The sequence below is a fragment of the Chionomys nivalis genome, chromosome 5 (assembly GCF_950005125.1).
Source record: "Chionomys nivalis chromosome 5, mChiNiv1.1, whole genome shotgun sequence".
Taxonomy (NCBI): Eukaryota; Metazoa; Chordata; class Mammalia; order Rodentia; family Cricetidae; genus Chionomys; species Chionomys nivalis.
Window position 1 is genome coordinate 8,560,029 of NC_080090.1, and position 17,681 is coordinate 8,577,709.

A 17,681-nucleotide genomic window follows, 5' to 3' on the forward strand; every position below is an offset into this window, starting at 1 on the left:
AACTTCAAGCACTATATTGAAGAGGTATGGAGAGAGTGGACATCCTTGTCGTGTTCCTGATTTTAGTGGGATGGCTTTGAGTTTTTCTCCATTTAATTTAATGTTAGCTGTCGGCTTGCTGTAAATAGCTTTTATTATATTTAGGTATGCCCCTTGTATCCCTAATCTCTCCAAGACCTTTATCATAAAGGAGTGTTGAATTTTGTCGAATGCTTTTTCAGCATCTAATGAAATGATCATATGGTTTTTTTCTTTCAGTTTATTTATATGGTTGATTACATTGATAGATTTGCGTATGTTGAACCAGCCCTGTATCTCTGGAATGAAGCCTACTTGATCATAATGGATAACTTTTCTAATGTGTTCTTGGATTCGGTTTGCCAGTATTTTATTGAGAATTTTGCGTCGATGTTCATGAGTGAGATAGGCCTGTAATTCTCTTTCTTGGTTGGGTCTTTGTGTGGTTTTGGTATCAGGGTAACTGTAGCTTCATAAAAGGAATTTGGCAATGACTCTTCTGTTTCTATATTGTGAAATACATTAAGAAGTATAGGTATTAGCTCTTCTTGGAAGTTCTGGTAGAATTCTGCATTGAAACCATCTGGCCCTGGGCTTTTTTTGGAAGGGAGATTTTTGATAACTGTTTCTAATTCTTCGCGACTAACAGGTCTATTTAGATCGTTCACCTGGTCTTGGTTTAGGTTTGGTATATGGTACTTATCTAAAAAAGTGTCCATTTCTTTTGCATTTTCCAGTTTTGTGGCATACAGGCTTTTGTAGTAAGATCTAATGATTCTCTGAATTTCCTCTGTGTCTGTGGTTATGTCCCCCTTTTCATTTCTGATCTTATTTATTTGCGTGTTCTCTCTCTGTCGTTTAATTAGTTTGGATAGGGGTTTGTCAATCTTGTTGATTTTCTCCAAGAACCAACTTTTTGTTTCATTGATTCTTTGGACTGTTTTCTGTGTTTCTATTTTGTTGATTTCTGCCCTCAGTTTGATTATTTCCAGTCTTCTACTCCTCCTGGGCGCGTCTGCTTCTTTTTTTTCTAGAGCTTTCAGGTGTGCTGTTAAGTCCCCAATGTATGCTTTCTCCGTTTTCTTTAAGTGGGCACTTAGTGCTATGAACTTTCCTCTTAGCACTGCTTTCATCGTGTCCCATAGGTTTGAGTATGTTGTCTCTTTGTTTTCATTAAATTCAAGGAAGACTTTAATTTCTTTCTTAATTTCTTCCTTGACCCAGGTGTGGTTCAGTAGTTGACTGTTCAGTTTCCATGAGTTTGTCAGCTTTCTGGGGGTAGCTTTGTTGGTGGCTTCTAACTTTAATCCGTGGTGATCTGATAAGACACAGGTGGACACTGATATTTTTTTGTATCTGTGGAGGTTTCCTTTGTTTCCAAGTATGTGGTCAATTTTCGAGAAGGTTCCATGAGCTGCAGAGAAGAAGGTGTATTCTTTCCTATTTGGGTGGAATGTTCTATAGATGTCTGTTAAGTCCATTTGATTCATTACCTCCAACAATTCTCTTAATTCTCTATTAGTTTTCTGTCTGATTGACCTGTCCATTGGTGAGAGAGGTGTGTTGAAGTCTCCTACTACTAGTGTGTGTGATTTGATGTCTGCCTTGAGTTTTAGCAATATTTCTTTTACATAAGTGGGTGCTTTTATATTAGGGGCATAGATATTCAGGATTGAGACTTCATCCTGCTGAATCGTTCCTGTTATGAGTATAAAGTGTCCCTGTCGATCTCTTCTGATTGATTTTAGTTTGAAGTCAGTTTTGTTAGAAATTAGTATGGCCACACCTGCTTTTTTCTTAGGACCATTTGCTTGAAAAACCTTTTCCCAACCCTTTGCTCTGAGTAGATGCCTGTCTTTGTGGTTGAGATGAGTTTCTTGCAAACAGCAGACTGTTGGATCCTGTTTTCATATCCAATCTCTTAGCCTGTGCCTTTTTATTGGTGAATTGAGACCATTAATATTAAGTGATATTAATGACCAGTGGTTGTTAACTCCGGTTATTCTTACTGCTTTTGGTAGAAGAGTTTGTGTGTCTCCCTTCTTTGAGTTGTGCTGTTGAAGGGTCGCTAGATGCCTGGGTTATTGTAGGCAGTGTTGGCAATGTTGGATTCCTTGGGTTGTGATTTTCCTTCTATTACTTTCTGTAGGGCTGGATTTGTGGCAACGTATTGTTTAAATTTGTTCTTATCCTGGAATGTCTTGTTTTCTCCATTGATAGTGAACGATAGCTTGGCTGGGTATAGTAATTTGGGTTTGCATCCATGGTCTCTTAGTTTCTGTAGTACCTCTATCCAGGACCTTCTGGCTTTCATGGTTTCCATAGAGAAGTCAGGTGTAAGTCTGATCGGTTTACCGTTATAAGTTACTTGGCCTTTTTCCTTTGCAGCTCTTAATATTCTTTCTTTAATCTGTATATTTTGTGTTTTGATTATTATATGGCGAGGGGACGTTTTTTTTTGATCCAGTCTGTTTGGTGTTCTGTATGCTTCTTGAATATTCAAAGGAATATCTTTCTTTATGTTGGGGAAGTTTTCTTCCATAATTTTGTTAAAAATGTTTTCTGGACCTTTGAGCTGTGCCTCTTCTCCTTCTTCTATCCCTATTATTCTTAGGTTTGGTCTTTTTATTGTGTCCCATATTTCCTGAATGTTTTGTGATGAGAATTTGTTGGTTTTGGTGTTTTCTTTGATCAGTCCGTTTATTTTCTCTATGTTGTCTTCAGAGTCTGAGATTCTTTCTTCTATCTCTTGTATTCTGTTGATTATGCTTGTTTCTGTAGTCTCTGTTCGTTGACCTATATTTGCCATATCCAGCTGGTCCTCAGTTTGTGTTTTCTTCCTTGCTTCCATTTCAGTTTTCAATTCTTGGACTGTTTCCATTGCCTGTTTGATCGTTTTTTCTTGGCTTCCCAGGGTATCATTTACGTATTTACTCATTTCTTCAAACTTTTTGTTATACTTCTCATCCATTTCTATGAGGGCGTTTTTTACATGTTGTTTAAGGGACTCTATTGCTTTCAAAAAGTCAGTTTTTTCCTCTTCTCCTGTGATAGGGTGTTCAAGTCCTTGTGTTGTAAGGTCATTGGGTTCTGGTGTTTTCATGTTGTTTTTCAGATTGTTGGGTGAATTCTTGCCTTGGCGTCTGCCCATCTCCTCTTACCGATGCTATCTATTGGGTTTGATTTAATTGTAGCGGGGCAATCTGTTCTCAGTGCAGGCTTCACTGTTTCTTGCCCGCACTATCCTGTATCCAGTGCCTCCGCCGCCCGGGCCTGCCTGCCGGTGCCTCCGCCGCCCGGAACTGTCTGTGCGCCGGTGTTTCCGCCGCCTAGGCCTGCCTGCCGGTGCCTCCGCCACCTGGGCCTGCCTGCGCGCCGGTGCTTCCGCCGCCTAGGCCTGCCTGCCGGGCCTGACTGTCGGTGCCTCCGCCACCCGGGCCTGCCTGCACGCCGGTGCCTCTGCCGCCCGGACTTGCCTGCGTGCTGGTGCCTCCGCCGCCCGGGCCTGTCTGTGCGCCGGTGCTTCCGCTGCCTAGGCCTGCCTGCCGGGCCTGCCTGCCGGTGCCTCCGCCACCCAGGCCTGCCTGCACGCCGGTGCCTCTGCCGCCAGGACTTGCCTGCGTGCTGGTGCCTCCGCTGCCCGGGCCTGCCTGCGCGCCGTTGCTTCCGCCGCCTAGGCCTGCCTGCTGGTGCCTCCGCCGGCCGGAACTGTCTGTGCGCCGGTGCTTCCGCCGCCTAGGCCTGCCTGCCGGTGCCTCCGCCACCTGGGCCTGCCTGCGCGCCGGTGCTTCCGCCACCGAGGCCTGCCTGCCGGGCCTGACTGCCAGTGCCTCCGCCACCCGGGCCTGCCTGCACGCCGGTGCCTCTGCCGCCCGGACTTGCCTGCGTGCTGGTGCCTCCGCCGCCCGGGCCTGCCTGCCCAGGGAAGAAATCAAACAGGCACCTAGGGAAGCATTTGGCCACAACACAACATACCCAAAATATGCTTCTTCAGTTGTAAACAAAGTACTACCACCCGTTTCATGAGGAAATGGAGACTCCAAGTTCTAGATCCTTCCAGTTCTAATTCACAGTTCTGTGGGTTCCATATCCCATGAGCATTCAGAAACCATACAGATAATGATAGAACCATTTCTTGTAGACAAAAGGAAAAAAATTCCACTTAGAAATTAGACAGTGTACTGGCACCTGCCAGGTACTATTCCCTTTGGGGTAACTACAGTCTTAACTTAGTTGTGTGATTTTTTAACTTTATTTACTTTTGATGAGTATGTGTAGGGTGTGCATGTGTGTAGATATGTAGGTTCACATGTCTGTGGACACATGTTTGATGGTGTACCTACATGCAGAAGTTGACAACGGATGTCCTCCTTTGTCGCTATCCACTTGACATGACAAGGCTGAGTCTGAACTTGAACTTGCTGACTCCAGCTGATCTAGCTAACGGCTTGCTCTGGGGATGCCCTGTCTCTCTGCTTCCGTGGTGCTGGGGTTACAGAGGGCAGCCATGCCTGCCCTGCATTGACGTAGATCTAGGGATCTGAACTTGGATCCTCATACTTGTGCACCAGACACTCCTATGTTCTTCTCTGGTGACTCTCCCTCTTGATTCCTTCTTTTTTTTTTTTTTTTTGTTTTTTTGTTTCTTTGTTTTTTTGTTTTTTCGAGACAGGGTTTCTCTGTGGTTTTGGAGCTCTTGTAGACCAGGCTGGTCTCAAACTCACAGAGATCCGCCTGCCTCTGCCTCCCAAGTGCTGGGATTAAAGGCGTGCGCCACCACCGCCGGGTTTTCTTGATTCCTTCTTTACCCAATAAATAAGACACAGAGCTGAGACTGAGACAACAATGAGAAGAAACTGTCCTTGGTGCAAGGGGGCTGGAGTCAAATACCAACCAGCAAAGGTTTATCAAAGCCTAAAGCTCAGATCTTTGCACTCTGGCATAATGAGAAGCATTCTCATCTCCATGGGATGTGAAAGTCTGGATTTCATTAGCACATCATACCTGCCTCTATTCTATTTTTAAAATAAAACTTTTAATAAGATTAAGAATATACTTGATGCATGTATCTTCATTCATATAACACTTCAGTATGGGGAAAAGAAATATCTTCAATGCATATACACACTAAATACATACTGGAGAAGTCTTAAGGTCATGTAGAGCAAGTCTGGAGTCTAACTTCAACTGGTCATCTTTAACTTCTTTAGAATCCCAATAGCAGAGAATGTTAGAAAGATTTAAAAATTATACTAATCCATATTGTCCTTCCCCTGTCGTATGTTAGAAATTAAAGAAAAAACTACAATGTCAACCATACAATCTGGAAGTGTAAATGAGGCAGGGAAAGAGGGTGGGGGAAGGGGGAAGAGTAAAGAAAGGAGAGCGGAGAGGGAGGGAAGCAGGCAGGAGTGAGAAGAAAAACAAAACGGAAAAGTGCCTATGTTAGGAATTGTGTGTGATAAGCCTAGAGGAGCATCTTAGGAGATGGCCACTGTGTTCTGCAAGCCCCACAGAATGACGCTTCCACACAGTTCCCCAGGAGTGACACCCAAGTGGCAGCCACCCCACAGGGAGCCACCTCATTCATCTGTTCACGCGATGTTGGGTTTTACTGTGGTTCATTTTCTCTTCCACTGTCCCCAGCCAATGCGATGATCCATCATTTTATCATCCTCCGAAACCTCCCTTGTCTCCTCGGCAGAATCTGCCAGCATAGGATCCATTTAGCCACGTGAGTCTCCACCTTCAGCTTCAGCTCCTTCAAGGACTGCTTTGCCTCAGGTTTCGTTTTAATCTCTGTGGTTGTCTTGCTGTACAAATCTTAATGAAGATATTTATCTATACTCACAGCCTCATTGCCATTTATATAGTTATGACCTCCAAACTGTCTTCCCAGCCTCCATTTCCCCCATATATCTAGGCATGCAAACCCATTTTTTTTATACTTGATTTAATCACTTTGTTGGGGCCCAGCCTTGATGGGTTTGTATATTCCAGGGTAGGGGTGTTTGCATTAGAAACATTAGGCAGAATAGACAGAAAAGAAATACAGAGACATAGAATAGTACCAGGAGGGCAACTCAGTGAATACTGAATACTGAATCCACCCGCGTTAATTTTCCGTGCACGTATATACCCCAGTCCAAAAAGGGGGGAAGAAGGCAAAAGTCTGCTTTAACACGACACAAAGGATAACCAGAACAGTTACTTGCTTCAGTGCCTGAGACATCAAGGCACTATTTCCCGAGTTAAGCATTCTGATGTTTTGGACAGGATATGCAGTGAATACACCATAGACCAAGTATCCCATAGGAAGCCACTCCCTGGGTCAAACCTTCTGTTTTAAAATGAAGAGGCAGGAATAGGCTTGAATTCTCTGACCTTTGGTCAGGGTGGAGCGGCTCCACCTCTGTGGGCCATCTTAATGTTCAAAACACCAAGTAACCACACCCTAGGTCAGCAGACTTTGTTTGTAGCCACACCTGTTGTCAACAACTTTGAAAGAGTAAAAATAAGCCCAAACTCTCTGACCTTTAGTCAAAGTGAAACAGGACTCACATCTGGGCCTCCACATCACTTAAATGTAAAATTACCCACAAATTAATAAATGTCAACATGAAATTATCCTCTCCCTCCTATCTGTTCAATATTTCTTAATTTCCTGAGTTATTTCCTGTGGTAGATACCTTACTGAAGTTAGAATCACAGACACCATCTTTTGCTTTCTTTTGTTTTTGTTTGTTTTGTTTTGTATTCTCAGCACACAAACCACCAAGCATTTTTGGAATAAATACTTGATCTCTACCGCATTGTTACTGCAGACTCCCTGGACCAATCCCTCCCAGCTGTACGCTCATCTGCATCTCCAAACTCATCTTTCTCATTCTCATCAAAGCATTTATTCCACTTCCCTAAAATCCTTCAGCGACTCCTGAGACTTTTAGGAGGAAGTTGAAGCTGTTGTAAATGAGACATTAAAGCCTCTGGTGTTAGAAAGCAATTCTCACATAAGAGACACTGATCTGCTCCTGTTCTGCAAAATTTCTAGGACTCAACCCAGACCTCTTCTTTAGCTGTCCATTTTCTGGATGTGACGTTGATCCACTAAGTTCTTTCATTGAACAGGTTTTACTCTACGACCTGGAGCAAAGTGCAGAGATCAACGATGCCACTATGTGTCCAGAGGAAGTAACATTTCTCCCCTGGTATTCATGGGTCACTTCATGATTCTAGGGCCAGTTCACATTCTTTTGGGGACCCAAGCACTAGGGGCCCCAGACACAGGTTATTTTCTTAAATAACAGAAGACCAACTCACCAAAGTTGGGCTCTCAACTCAGCATCGATATTTTCAGAGACTAAAGAAATAGCATTTGCAAATAAATAAATAAATAAATAAAAAGTGCTTGGACATCCATCCACAGTGTCCCTCTGTCCCTCTTCTGTGAGACGTGACAGGACTGCCAATCTATTTTAGGATGCTGCTGCTGCTGCCTACCTCACACGGACTTATTTTGTTACACCTGAACTGGGTATACACCCTGTTGTGAAATAGTCCTTGTTTCCTAAATCGAAACATGATCTCCTTACAGAACAGGATATATGAGCTAATAAGGAAAACAATTAGTTCTATTCATATTTACTGTTAAACTTGGTCTACTTTCTATGGGAACTTTAAAAATAACAAAAGAGCACACTTTTCTGACATGCGTACGTCTCCAGGAAAGAATGGTTAAGCTCTTCCTGCCTTCCTTGAGAAACGCAGACCACCTAGAGTTATGTGTGGTGCTTCTGGATCAATGCCATAGTCTTCCATCCAGTGACTTCCTCCTCAGGACCTTCGAATGGATTCACTAGACCAATGATGTTCACTTCAACATGCTGAGGGAAAATGATGATTTTCTTTGCTCCCCAAATCTTCAATTTATATTCTATTAAAATGATTCCACAATGGAAACAACATATGGTTTAACATTCAAAACGATAAAAACTCTTCATATAATTATCTATATCTGTTTGTATTTTATCACTATGGCTCAGTCATATTTCAAAATAATAATGCAATGCTTGGGCTTGTTAAATAAAATCAGTTTATTCTGAGTCATAAGATTATCACTCGGGATCCTGAGTTCACACTTTGGTTTTTCTGTGATCATACCCTTTGCTGAGCTGTTTCAAAGTTTAAATTATCTATCATTTTCTTGCTATGGTAGATAACTAAGCATTATGCCATTTATCAAATATTTGGTTCCTGATGCCCAAATTAGTTACACTGTGCCTTCTCCCCCACCAACACTCTTTGCTAAATTTGTGACCCTATTCTACATTTCTCTAAATTGATCATAAATCATAAAATACACATTTGCTCAAATTAACTTCATTTTCCGTGGGTTCAACTGGAGCTGCTGCAGCTTGGGGCTCACACCGTCTCTTGCCACAGCCTCCCTCATGGATGCTGTTTCCAGAAAGCATGTGGCACTCAGAACACTGGGCAGCAGTCAAAAGGTCTGTGGTAAGGAGAAAAATAGCCTCTTCCTTTAGCCTTCTCCATGGTGAGCTAGCATGAAAACACACTCATACTTTCAGCTGAGAGCCAGAGAAGTCCTCCATAAATGGGCACATGACCTCATGGTACACATGTAACGAACCCATTCTGTAAAAATGTAAATTGATCTGGAAAGACAGCATCATAGCCTGTATTCGAGCCTTCATCAATCCCTATGCAGAAGTGGAAACTGCACGGTAACTGGATCTGGAGACAAGTTTTTCAAAGGCAACTAATCAGATGGGGGGAGGGGGGGAGACTGGTGCCCAAATCTAGTAACAGTCGTGTTCTTACACAGAAAAGAAGAGATGCTGACCTGCCTCTCTCTCCATTAGAGGGCCCAGAGAAATGGCCAGGTGAGAATATAGCAGAAAAGAGACAACTTACAAGCCAGGGAGCAAAGCCTCACCACGGCTCATGCCAGCTGGGACCCAGGCAAGCCCAGGAGTGAGACCTCACCATGGCCCATGCCTGCCAGCACCCTCTTAAGAGTTAATGAGAATTAATGGCTTGCAGAGCAAGGAGAAATAGAGCTCTTACTGCCTTGTCCTAACAGCACCAAACACCGCTAGAGTTGCTGTGTTTGCTACTAAGTATGCTGCTCTGGAGAAGTGAGCTGCCGCACTGTCAGTTTGTCCCACTGCAAAAATACCAAAACAAAGTTCTCAAGCTTAAACACATACCCTACAGCAACTTCACAAACTGTATAAAGATACAAAATCTCTCGCCACATTACAGCACGGTGGCCTCTAGATCTTCTTTCTGCAATCACAGGAGTATTAATGTATATATGTATTTAATTTACTGCATATAATATGTCACACAATAATATTTTCCTAACTGTCAAAGTTCAAGCTTTAAGAGATGATAGTGTGTGCATGCAGACCAGACATGAATGTCAATATTTCAATGCACTTGAAAGTTATTTAGATGAATACCTTTATTACTATTATCTAAAATATTTCCTTGCTACAACTTCTTTTCATCCCTGAGAATTTCAAGATTCAGAACAGTATACAGAAAGTTAGAATAGACACCTCCCTTCTCCTCATTCCCAATTCCACATACCCCAAGCCCACAGCTTAGGTCTTTTCTGGTCCAACCGAAAAGAGGACTTTGGCCCATTTTAACATATGGAGCATTCTGTCTTGCTGATTTTCTCATGATAAAAAGTTTTTTGGCATATGGTGTAACTGAGATACAGACGGACACACTTAGACTTAATACATGAAATCCCAACGAGGCGATGTGCTACCCACGGGACGCAGTGCTAGGTAAATAACACTCTTGCTTGCTACCATGAACATGCAAGGTATTGATTAAAAAAACTGCCTGACTTGACATGTTTCCAAAAAAGTAAGACAGAATTTGTAAAGAGAAATCAAATTCACTATTTCTTATTTTATTCCCTTTCTTTTGGATGGACATTTAAAGAGGATATGTGCTTTTAAAACCCAAAGATTTAACACTGGTGCATCCTGACCTGTGAACAGCAGATATTGAAATGGATGGACAGGCTAACTGGAGGAAGGCATCTGAATGACACAGGCATAGACTGGAGAGACCTGTGACTCCCCTAGCAAAGCTGGCAAGTCCCACCAGAAAAACATACAATTGTCATAAACAAACAAACAAACAAACAAATACACAACTCAGCCACCCTCCAACAACCAATGGTACTTCTGGAGATAGAAATACAATCAAAACTGAACATCCAAGGAATCAGTATCAATGCTTACATTTTAAAATTCCAAAACCTTCATGCACCAAAATTCTCAAGATCATTATTATTTGTTTTGTTGTATAAAATATGTAACATTCTGAATACCTGCAAGTTCTGATGTGAAAAGCCACAGTGCACACAGCTTTCCAAAATATGTGTGTATATCCAAGTGTGAACATATAGATATAAGAACAAAGAAAACAACCAGCAAAGGTAAACTAAATCCCTATTATAAAAAGCATTCATTATTCACTCTGTGGCACACTGATAGATTTTTCCCCATTGCTATGAACTGGACGCAGGGTTTCACAATTCTCCGCAAGTCCTCTACTATGGCGGTAGATTCTGGCCCCAAGTGCACTCTTTTCTTTTTATGGACCAGACTTCACTTTGTGCCATTGCACAAAAGGAAGAAAGAACACAAAAGAAAAGTATATAACTAACAAAAAATTTTAAATTGTATCTTTTCTCATTACAAACAAATAAATCAGAATTCCTACATAGTCACTGACCCAATAAGTATTCAACAAACACTGAAAATAACTAAACTATAATGCCTATATTTTTATTACTTCATGCAGTAAATTTTATGCTAATGATAATATTAAGAGTTTAAACTTCTAAATATTTTTTTAAGAGAACATAAAACCAACCCTTTACTGGATGCTGACTCCGTGCACCCTCAGCCTCACCTCTTCCTTCGTCTTCTTCGATATCACCCGCAGCCAGTCTCCGATCATGCTCAGGACGGCGGCAAAGTAAGCAAGCCCAACGAGGATCCAGAACCACACCACAGGCTTGTAGAAGTCCAGATACTCGATGTCCGAGCCACCTGCCAGAGAAAGGCAAAGTCAGACACACAATCGCAATCCCAGGAGCCAACCACTGCAATCTCCGATGCGCTTGTTGGCCGAACTGTGGTCCCAGGGAAGAGCCATCGCCTTCTCCACTGACCCAGCCTCTTCCTTCACACCGAGATTCTCATGCTTGCTTACACAACTCTCAGGTTTTCATGGACAAGTTCAAAAAGTGCTTCTAAAGGATGTTTCCTTCCCTTTCTGGATCATGGCAACTGTCCCTGTTGTCACTTATGGCCACCTGTCTCTCAGAGCTCAACTGCTCCATATGTACTAAACATCTCTCCATTCCCACTGAAACAGTGTGAATTAGAGTCTGTTCCCACACCATGCGAAGGATTGTTTACGTCTTCTCACTCCCTATCAACCTGTGCCTTCCAGCAGATCGGCCATCTGAACTGGAAGGGGTTGACATCTTAAGTAGGAATGGTCTGGTAACAAGCTCGAGGCCGGGCAACCAGGGGTCTGGGAAGAACTGATGTCTTTACAGGCAATGCACCATGATTGTCTCTGAGGAAGTCCCATGACATCATCAATGTATATCTCCAGAAAGAATAAGAGGAAGAAGAGAAATGTTCTTGAAATGTTAAAGGAAATCTGTGTGCTGCGGGATTCTGCTGTGCACATTCCCAAACACCCTTCTGTTCAGCACAACAAACAGTAGTTACACTGAAACACTTACTTATTTACCAGAACAAGAAGTCAAGGGCATGTCTTAAGAAGCCCAACTTTAACCTGAGAAATCCTCACATTGAGAATGGAGAGTCGCCTGAAGGCAGAGTGGACTTTAGAGGGGTGAGTAGCAAGACATTGTGAGAAGGCACACTCTCATCAAAGGATTCAGGGGATCAGACAGCATATGGGTGGGTAAAGGCCAAGTGAGGAGTCTATTTCTCTATAGGAATAGGGCATATTGGATGATAAAGGCAGGACCCTAACTCAGTAAGGACTGGGTTATGTTTATAGGTGAGATGGCCTGTGTTCATGGCCTGTGTTCATTGTCCAAAGGAATTTAGTGGCTGAAGCGGAACAGGTGGTTGGAAGCCCCAAGAGACACTCTGATTGGGGAACACCTGGGAAAAGGCTGTGTTGAATGAGGGCAAGGCTGGGAAGGGGAGGAATGCAAGAAGTGGAGCAAAGACTGATGGGACAATAGTGATAGGATTGTCTCTGATAACCCCAGTCCCTTACTTGGGAGTTAACCACTAACTGCATAAGGGATAAGAGAAATGTTGACTAAAACCAACACAAATGATTTAAGTCAAGACCTGACAGGCTAGACATGCTTAGAGACCAACATGTGGAATCACCATCAGAATTCTCTCATGTAGACCTACTGTACTGTGGGGCAGAGCAGGAGTCAAGCATCTTAGGACCAACTGTACAGACACTGGGCATGTGCAAAGGTTCGGCCCACGGCTGGGAGAAAACAGTGCACACTATGTTCAAATGTAAAGCATCAATGGAACATTCCTCTAAACACATTGGACTTTGGAGGGCCCTCAGAGATGTTTTTGAACATGAAAGGAGCAAGACAAATGGTCCGAGAGGGCTCTAGCAGGCAAAAAACACCGTGAACAGACAGCCTGAGAACAGGTTAGAAAACACAGTAAGAGCTGCTGCCTAAGATAGGCCCACTGGCAAATTCCATTTTTCAGATGTCTCCATTCCACTGAAATCAAATGATTTCCTTTCCAGTACTTTCCCTTTCACACCCAAAAAGAAAAAGAACCAAAAATCCCAACTTCATCCAAGAGGCCAGGACTCTTCTAACACACAAGTGCACAGACACTCTGATTCTAGCACACCCAAGCAGCCAGGACTCAAACACACAAGCGCACAGAGACTCTGATTCTAGCACAGTCCGCATGCTGGAGACGACATTTTATGTCCACGTCATAAACAGGATGTTACAGTTGCAAAGGGTGAGTTAGCTTCATCACCAAAAGGCCTATATTTGGGCAAAACGTTTAACCCAAAAGTTTTAGTGATTCAAAACCATGGAAAAGCTTCTTCCCCTTTCTTAATTACCACTCTTAAAATGAAATACTGGCAGCTAGATGATCTAAGAAGAAAAACCCCAAGACAGAAAGCATTGTCAGAGAACTATTCACGCTGTTTGCTTCCCAAACCTGAGACTTCTGAGTTTATTTGCACATTAATCAGCTCATTTGATGCAAAAAAATCTTCCCTAAGTTAGTATATCTGAAATGTTGAGATAAGCTGATTTGGGAGGGGTATTTTAAAACAAGGAAATGATTCTAAACTCTATACTTTTAGTTGCATGTATGTATACATATGTACATGTATGTGCAAATGTGTGCAGGTGCCTGTTGAGGCCAGAAGAGGACATCAGACTCCCTGGAGCTGGAGTTAACAGCAGTTGTGAGCTGATGTGGATGCTGAGAACCAAACTGGTCCTATGCAAAAGCAGCAAGTGCTTTTAACCACCAAAAGTGCTTTTTTTTTCATTCTTGACTATGAGGAGTATTAACTTTCTACCTATTTCATAGGAACTTGTCCAGGTGTCTCTTATTAGGACAGCAAAGTAGCTGGGAGTGGAAGCTCACATCTGTAATCTATCACTTGGGAGGCTGAGATATGCCTAGGAGCTTAGAGCAGACTAGAGGACACAGTTAGGTACTGTCTAGAAACCACAGATGTAGACTGATGTCTCTGTCCTTGCTTGAATCCCCTGGACTGTCTCCGGTGTTGTGTCCCCTGGTGTCGTGTTCCCCAGTGTCTTTTCCTCCTCTCACTGTTTGTGTCGCAGACTGCGGGATGTTACACCCTCCCTCCCCTCCCGGGTTCCCCACCTACTTGGCAGAACAGTTTCTCCACTTCGTTCTCTCCTTGTTGCCATAGAAAATGTGCACACAAGCTCTTTCCATTTTAGGAGCTTTCTGGCTCATTATAAGAGAACATACAGATAGCAATAAAAATACCAAAGAGGGGTGGAGGCAGACAGCTTTAGAACCTCATCAACTTTTTCAAATAGTACAGGAAGTCTAAGCATTCTGAGCCTCTTCCAGGATGTGTGACAGCCCCCTTTTGATCTCTCTCTCTCTCTCTCTCTCTCTCTCTCTCTCTCTCTCTCTCTCTCTCTCCTCCCTCCCTCCCTTCCTCCCTTCTTCCCTCCCTCCATCCCTCCCTCTCCCTTTCCCTCTCTCTTTTTCCCTCTCTCGCCCTCCCTCCCCCTCCTGCTCCCACTCCCTCACTGATCTCGTTTCCTTGACATTTGCAAGAGGAACTCAGCCAGAGTTTGATCCAATGTAGCGGATTAAATTACTAAAAATATAACTCAGCAAGGTTCGTGCCGTTCACAATGATGGGAAGTGATTCTCTCCACAAAGTGGGTTCCCTACACACGGTAGCTGAAAACCTCCCCTATATCAAGCACTGAGAGAACCTTCCTGCCTGCTCCCCAAGAATCCCAGCTGGGGGAAGGTAGAAAATAGCCCTGGGGACATGGAAGGGACCTTTGGACCCTGGATGCCCCACATTGCTCAATCAATTTATAAAATATTCAAAATTCCTACTGGGGGAGATAAGAGAATTTAGCCATATTGATTGGCTTCCATGACTGAAATCATCCTAACCTAAAGGACTGCAGGCGGTGGTGCCAAGGGGAGCCATTCCACCCTGAAGCTCTGCAGGTGGGTGCTGAGGGAGTTGAGGCCCCTACATTTGGGCCAGGACATCAATCAGGCCTTTGGGCATAGGTTTCAGCTTCCTCTCCATCTGCCTTCTCAGAAACAAAGTTGATGATTCAAGTGCCATCAAGTTCAATCTGCTCAGAACTCAAGAGAGACTGCCAGGTCCACACAGCTTCTCTGAAATCCCAGGGTCTCAAAAGAGACATCGAGGAGGGAAAACAACCCAGAGCTGCAAAACTCAAATCCAAACCCTGTCAGGTTGCCCCAAAGCATGGCTGCTTGCGTTAGATGGAACTGTTCATTACCCGCGTGCTCAGCTGCTAACTGCAGTTACCCTATGGCGGAGTCCATACAGCAGTCCTCCAGCCTGGTGTTGTGGGGACACTCTCTGTACAGGATACCAACACCAACAACAAACCAAGTAGTGTGGGGGGATCTAATGGGTTTACTGGGCCCATTCAAACATTAGGAATGAGGGGTTGCTTACGAAAGTGTAGAGATCTCAAAGTAGCCACAATACCAAAGCATCTCATCCCAGCCCAGATAATGCTAGCCAAGATGTACTTGAGCGAGTGGCCTGAATCTAGTGACCCGCCCCTTCCTTCTAAGAGGGAACATTGACAGTCAACAAAGTTAGACCTTGGGGGTTTCTTGCATGCAGCGGCAGGGCAGCTGTTCTGACAAGTGAGGTGGTTTTTAGACTTGTAGGGCACCACTCTACAGGACTCACAGCTCTCGTGGGATGGGGAGCTAACATGAAAGGGTTGTGTTAGGGCCTTCATGCTGTGGCATTTCATGACAGGAGGAGAAAAAGAGAGAGAGCATGAGTGTCAATGCTCACAGCGCCAATCCCCCTAGAGAGGGTGAAGGTCTTGTGACCTCATAACCCATAAAGGCACCACCTCTAAGTGTAACTAAGGGGGTGATGGAGATCAGGAGGGACAATAGTCAGACTACAGCATCGACAAAAATATTCCACCCGTGCAGTACGAATGGCGCTTAGCTAAGGGAAAAGACACCAAACCAGGCAAGATACACACATAGAAGTCCTATGTATCAGAAGACAGGGGCTATTTGGATACCTCTCCTGACTCCAGGCGTTTCCAGAAGGTGGCGCTATTCTATTCCACAGAATTTGTGTTTGGGTTCAGGTAAGTATTTGCATAGCTACCATAGTCAAGCTGTTCTCTCTCTCTCTTTCTCTCTCGCTCTCTCTCTCTCTCTCTTTCTGTGCAATTTTATTGCAACAAAGCAATTTTAAAATATGAACTTGAAAACACAATGCTCTGTCCCCTTAATTTTCTTGACTCATGATTTTTTTTCTCTGAATCACAAAATATGAATGAAAAGATGAAACCCTCACACATCCTGGTTTTAAAGGGCACTCATTCTTGACTAAGATGACCAATCCCAGGGCTGTCCTTCCATTTTCTAAAGGGATGCATGTATTACATAAACATGTAGCACGTAAGCACACAGTCACTCCACAGTAATGAATGTTTCAGCCTCACACTGCTGTAGCAAAAATGCTTCATGCAGCCCAACTACCAAAAACCGTTCACTCGACCCATGACTTTGGAAGTTCCAGTCTGGGGTGAGGAGGCTTCTTCGGGTTCAGTGCTCTGGTGAAGAACACAGAGTAGCAGTGATGACAAGAGTGTGCTAGGGGCCAAGAAGCTGAGAAATAAGTGCGTGGGGTCCTACAGTACCTGCGGATGCACATCTTCAGTGACCTGAGGGGATCCTCTATATCTCTTGGGGGTCACAGCATGCATGACCTATTGGGAGGTACACATTTAAACAACAGAAATGGGGTCTCATTTCTCTGTAAGTATTTCAGCTTGGATATCAAATAGTGATCTTAATTTTTGGCTTTGACTATAATTTTAACCATGAGGCTTTATTACGATTTTGGTGAGGTATTATGGCTGCTTTGTGCATCTTTCTTTTGTGACATCAAATTGCATAAGGGACAGAAACATTCTTACAGGGGCATGGTCAATCTGGTGACTTCAGTCTTCAACAATGACTGGTCTATTAAATCAAACTGATGCCACTGAGGCAGGAAAACGTGAAGCTAAGGGAGATAATTCGATGTGGAGCGGTGGCACACACCTTTAATCGTAGCTTGTGGGTTGAGGAATAGAAGAAGGAGGATCTATGTGAGTTTCAGAACAGCCTGGTCTACAGGGTGAGTTCCAGGACAGTCAGAGCTATACAAAGAAATCCTGATTCAAAAACCAACCAACCAAACAAACAAAAGTTATTTAATACAGGTCTGGAGAGATGGCTCAGCAGTTAAGAATACTCAGTGCTCTTCCTGAGGACTAGAATTCAGTTCCCAGAACATCTCACAATGATCTGTGGCTCCAGTTCCAGAGGGACCCAACACCCTCTTCTAGCCTCTAAGGATAGCAGGTGCATACGTAGTAATAGAGATATACATATAGGCAAAACCCCCATAGACATAAAATGAAATTAAAAATTTTAAATCATTTTTGAATGAAGGCAATTAGATCGGCCTAGTATGTGAAGTTATATTTTTGGATTTTAGAGATCAACGTTCAGATTTAGAAACCACCAGCCCATTTCTGTTCTTCATAAAAAAGCTACTATAAGAAGAACAGGAACCTCATGAGTGTAGAGAAGGGAGATCCACAAGTCCTCTCACGCAGTCATCTTTGCAACAGTAGGACTCTGCGGTGTGCAGAAGCTAAGTGATCATTCTCCCTGGAAATGACCTCTAGGTCTCCATGGAGAGCAGTTTGGGGTCTCCATTAAGCATCCACACCGTCATAGCCATCACTCCAACGTCCCCTTCTTTGCTGTCTCCTCCCATGTTTCTACAATGCTTCTAGGTATCTGCTGACCTCTGCAAGC

The 17,681-nt window shown here is 43.5% G+C and overlaps 1 protein-coding gene across 5 annotated transcripts in view; it reads right to left on the reverse strand.

Moving 5' to 3' along the window:
- The window catches only part of Kcnk2 (potassium two pore domain channel subfamily K member 2), a 192,238-nt gene that overhangs the window by 33,501 nt on the left and 141,056 nt on the right, over positions 1–17,681 (reverse strand). For all 5 annotated transcript variants that reach the window (XM_057770541.1, XM_057770542.1, XM_057770543.1 and 2 more), the window contains one exon: positions 10,981–11,120. In XM_057770541.1, coding sequence (XP_057626524.1) covers positions 10,981–11,120 — 140 coding nt within the window. The remainder of the gene's footprint in view (positions 1–10,980; positions 11,121–17,681) is intronic.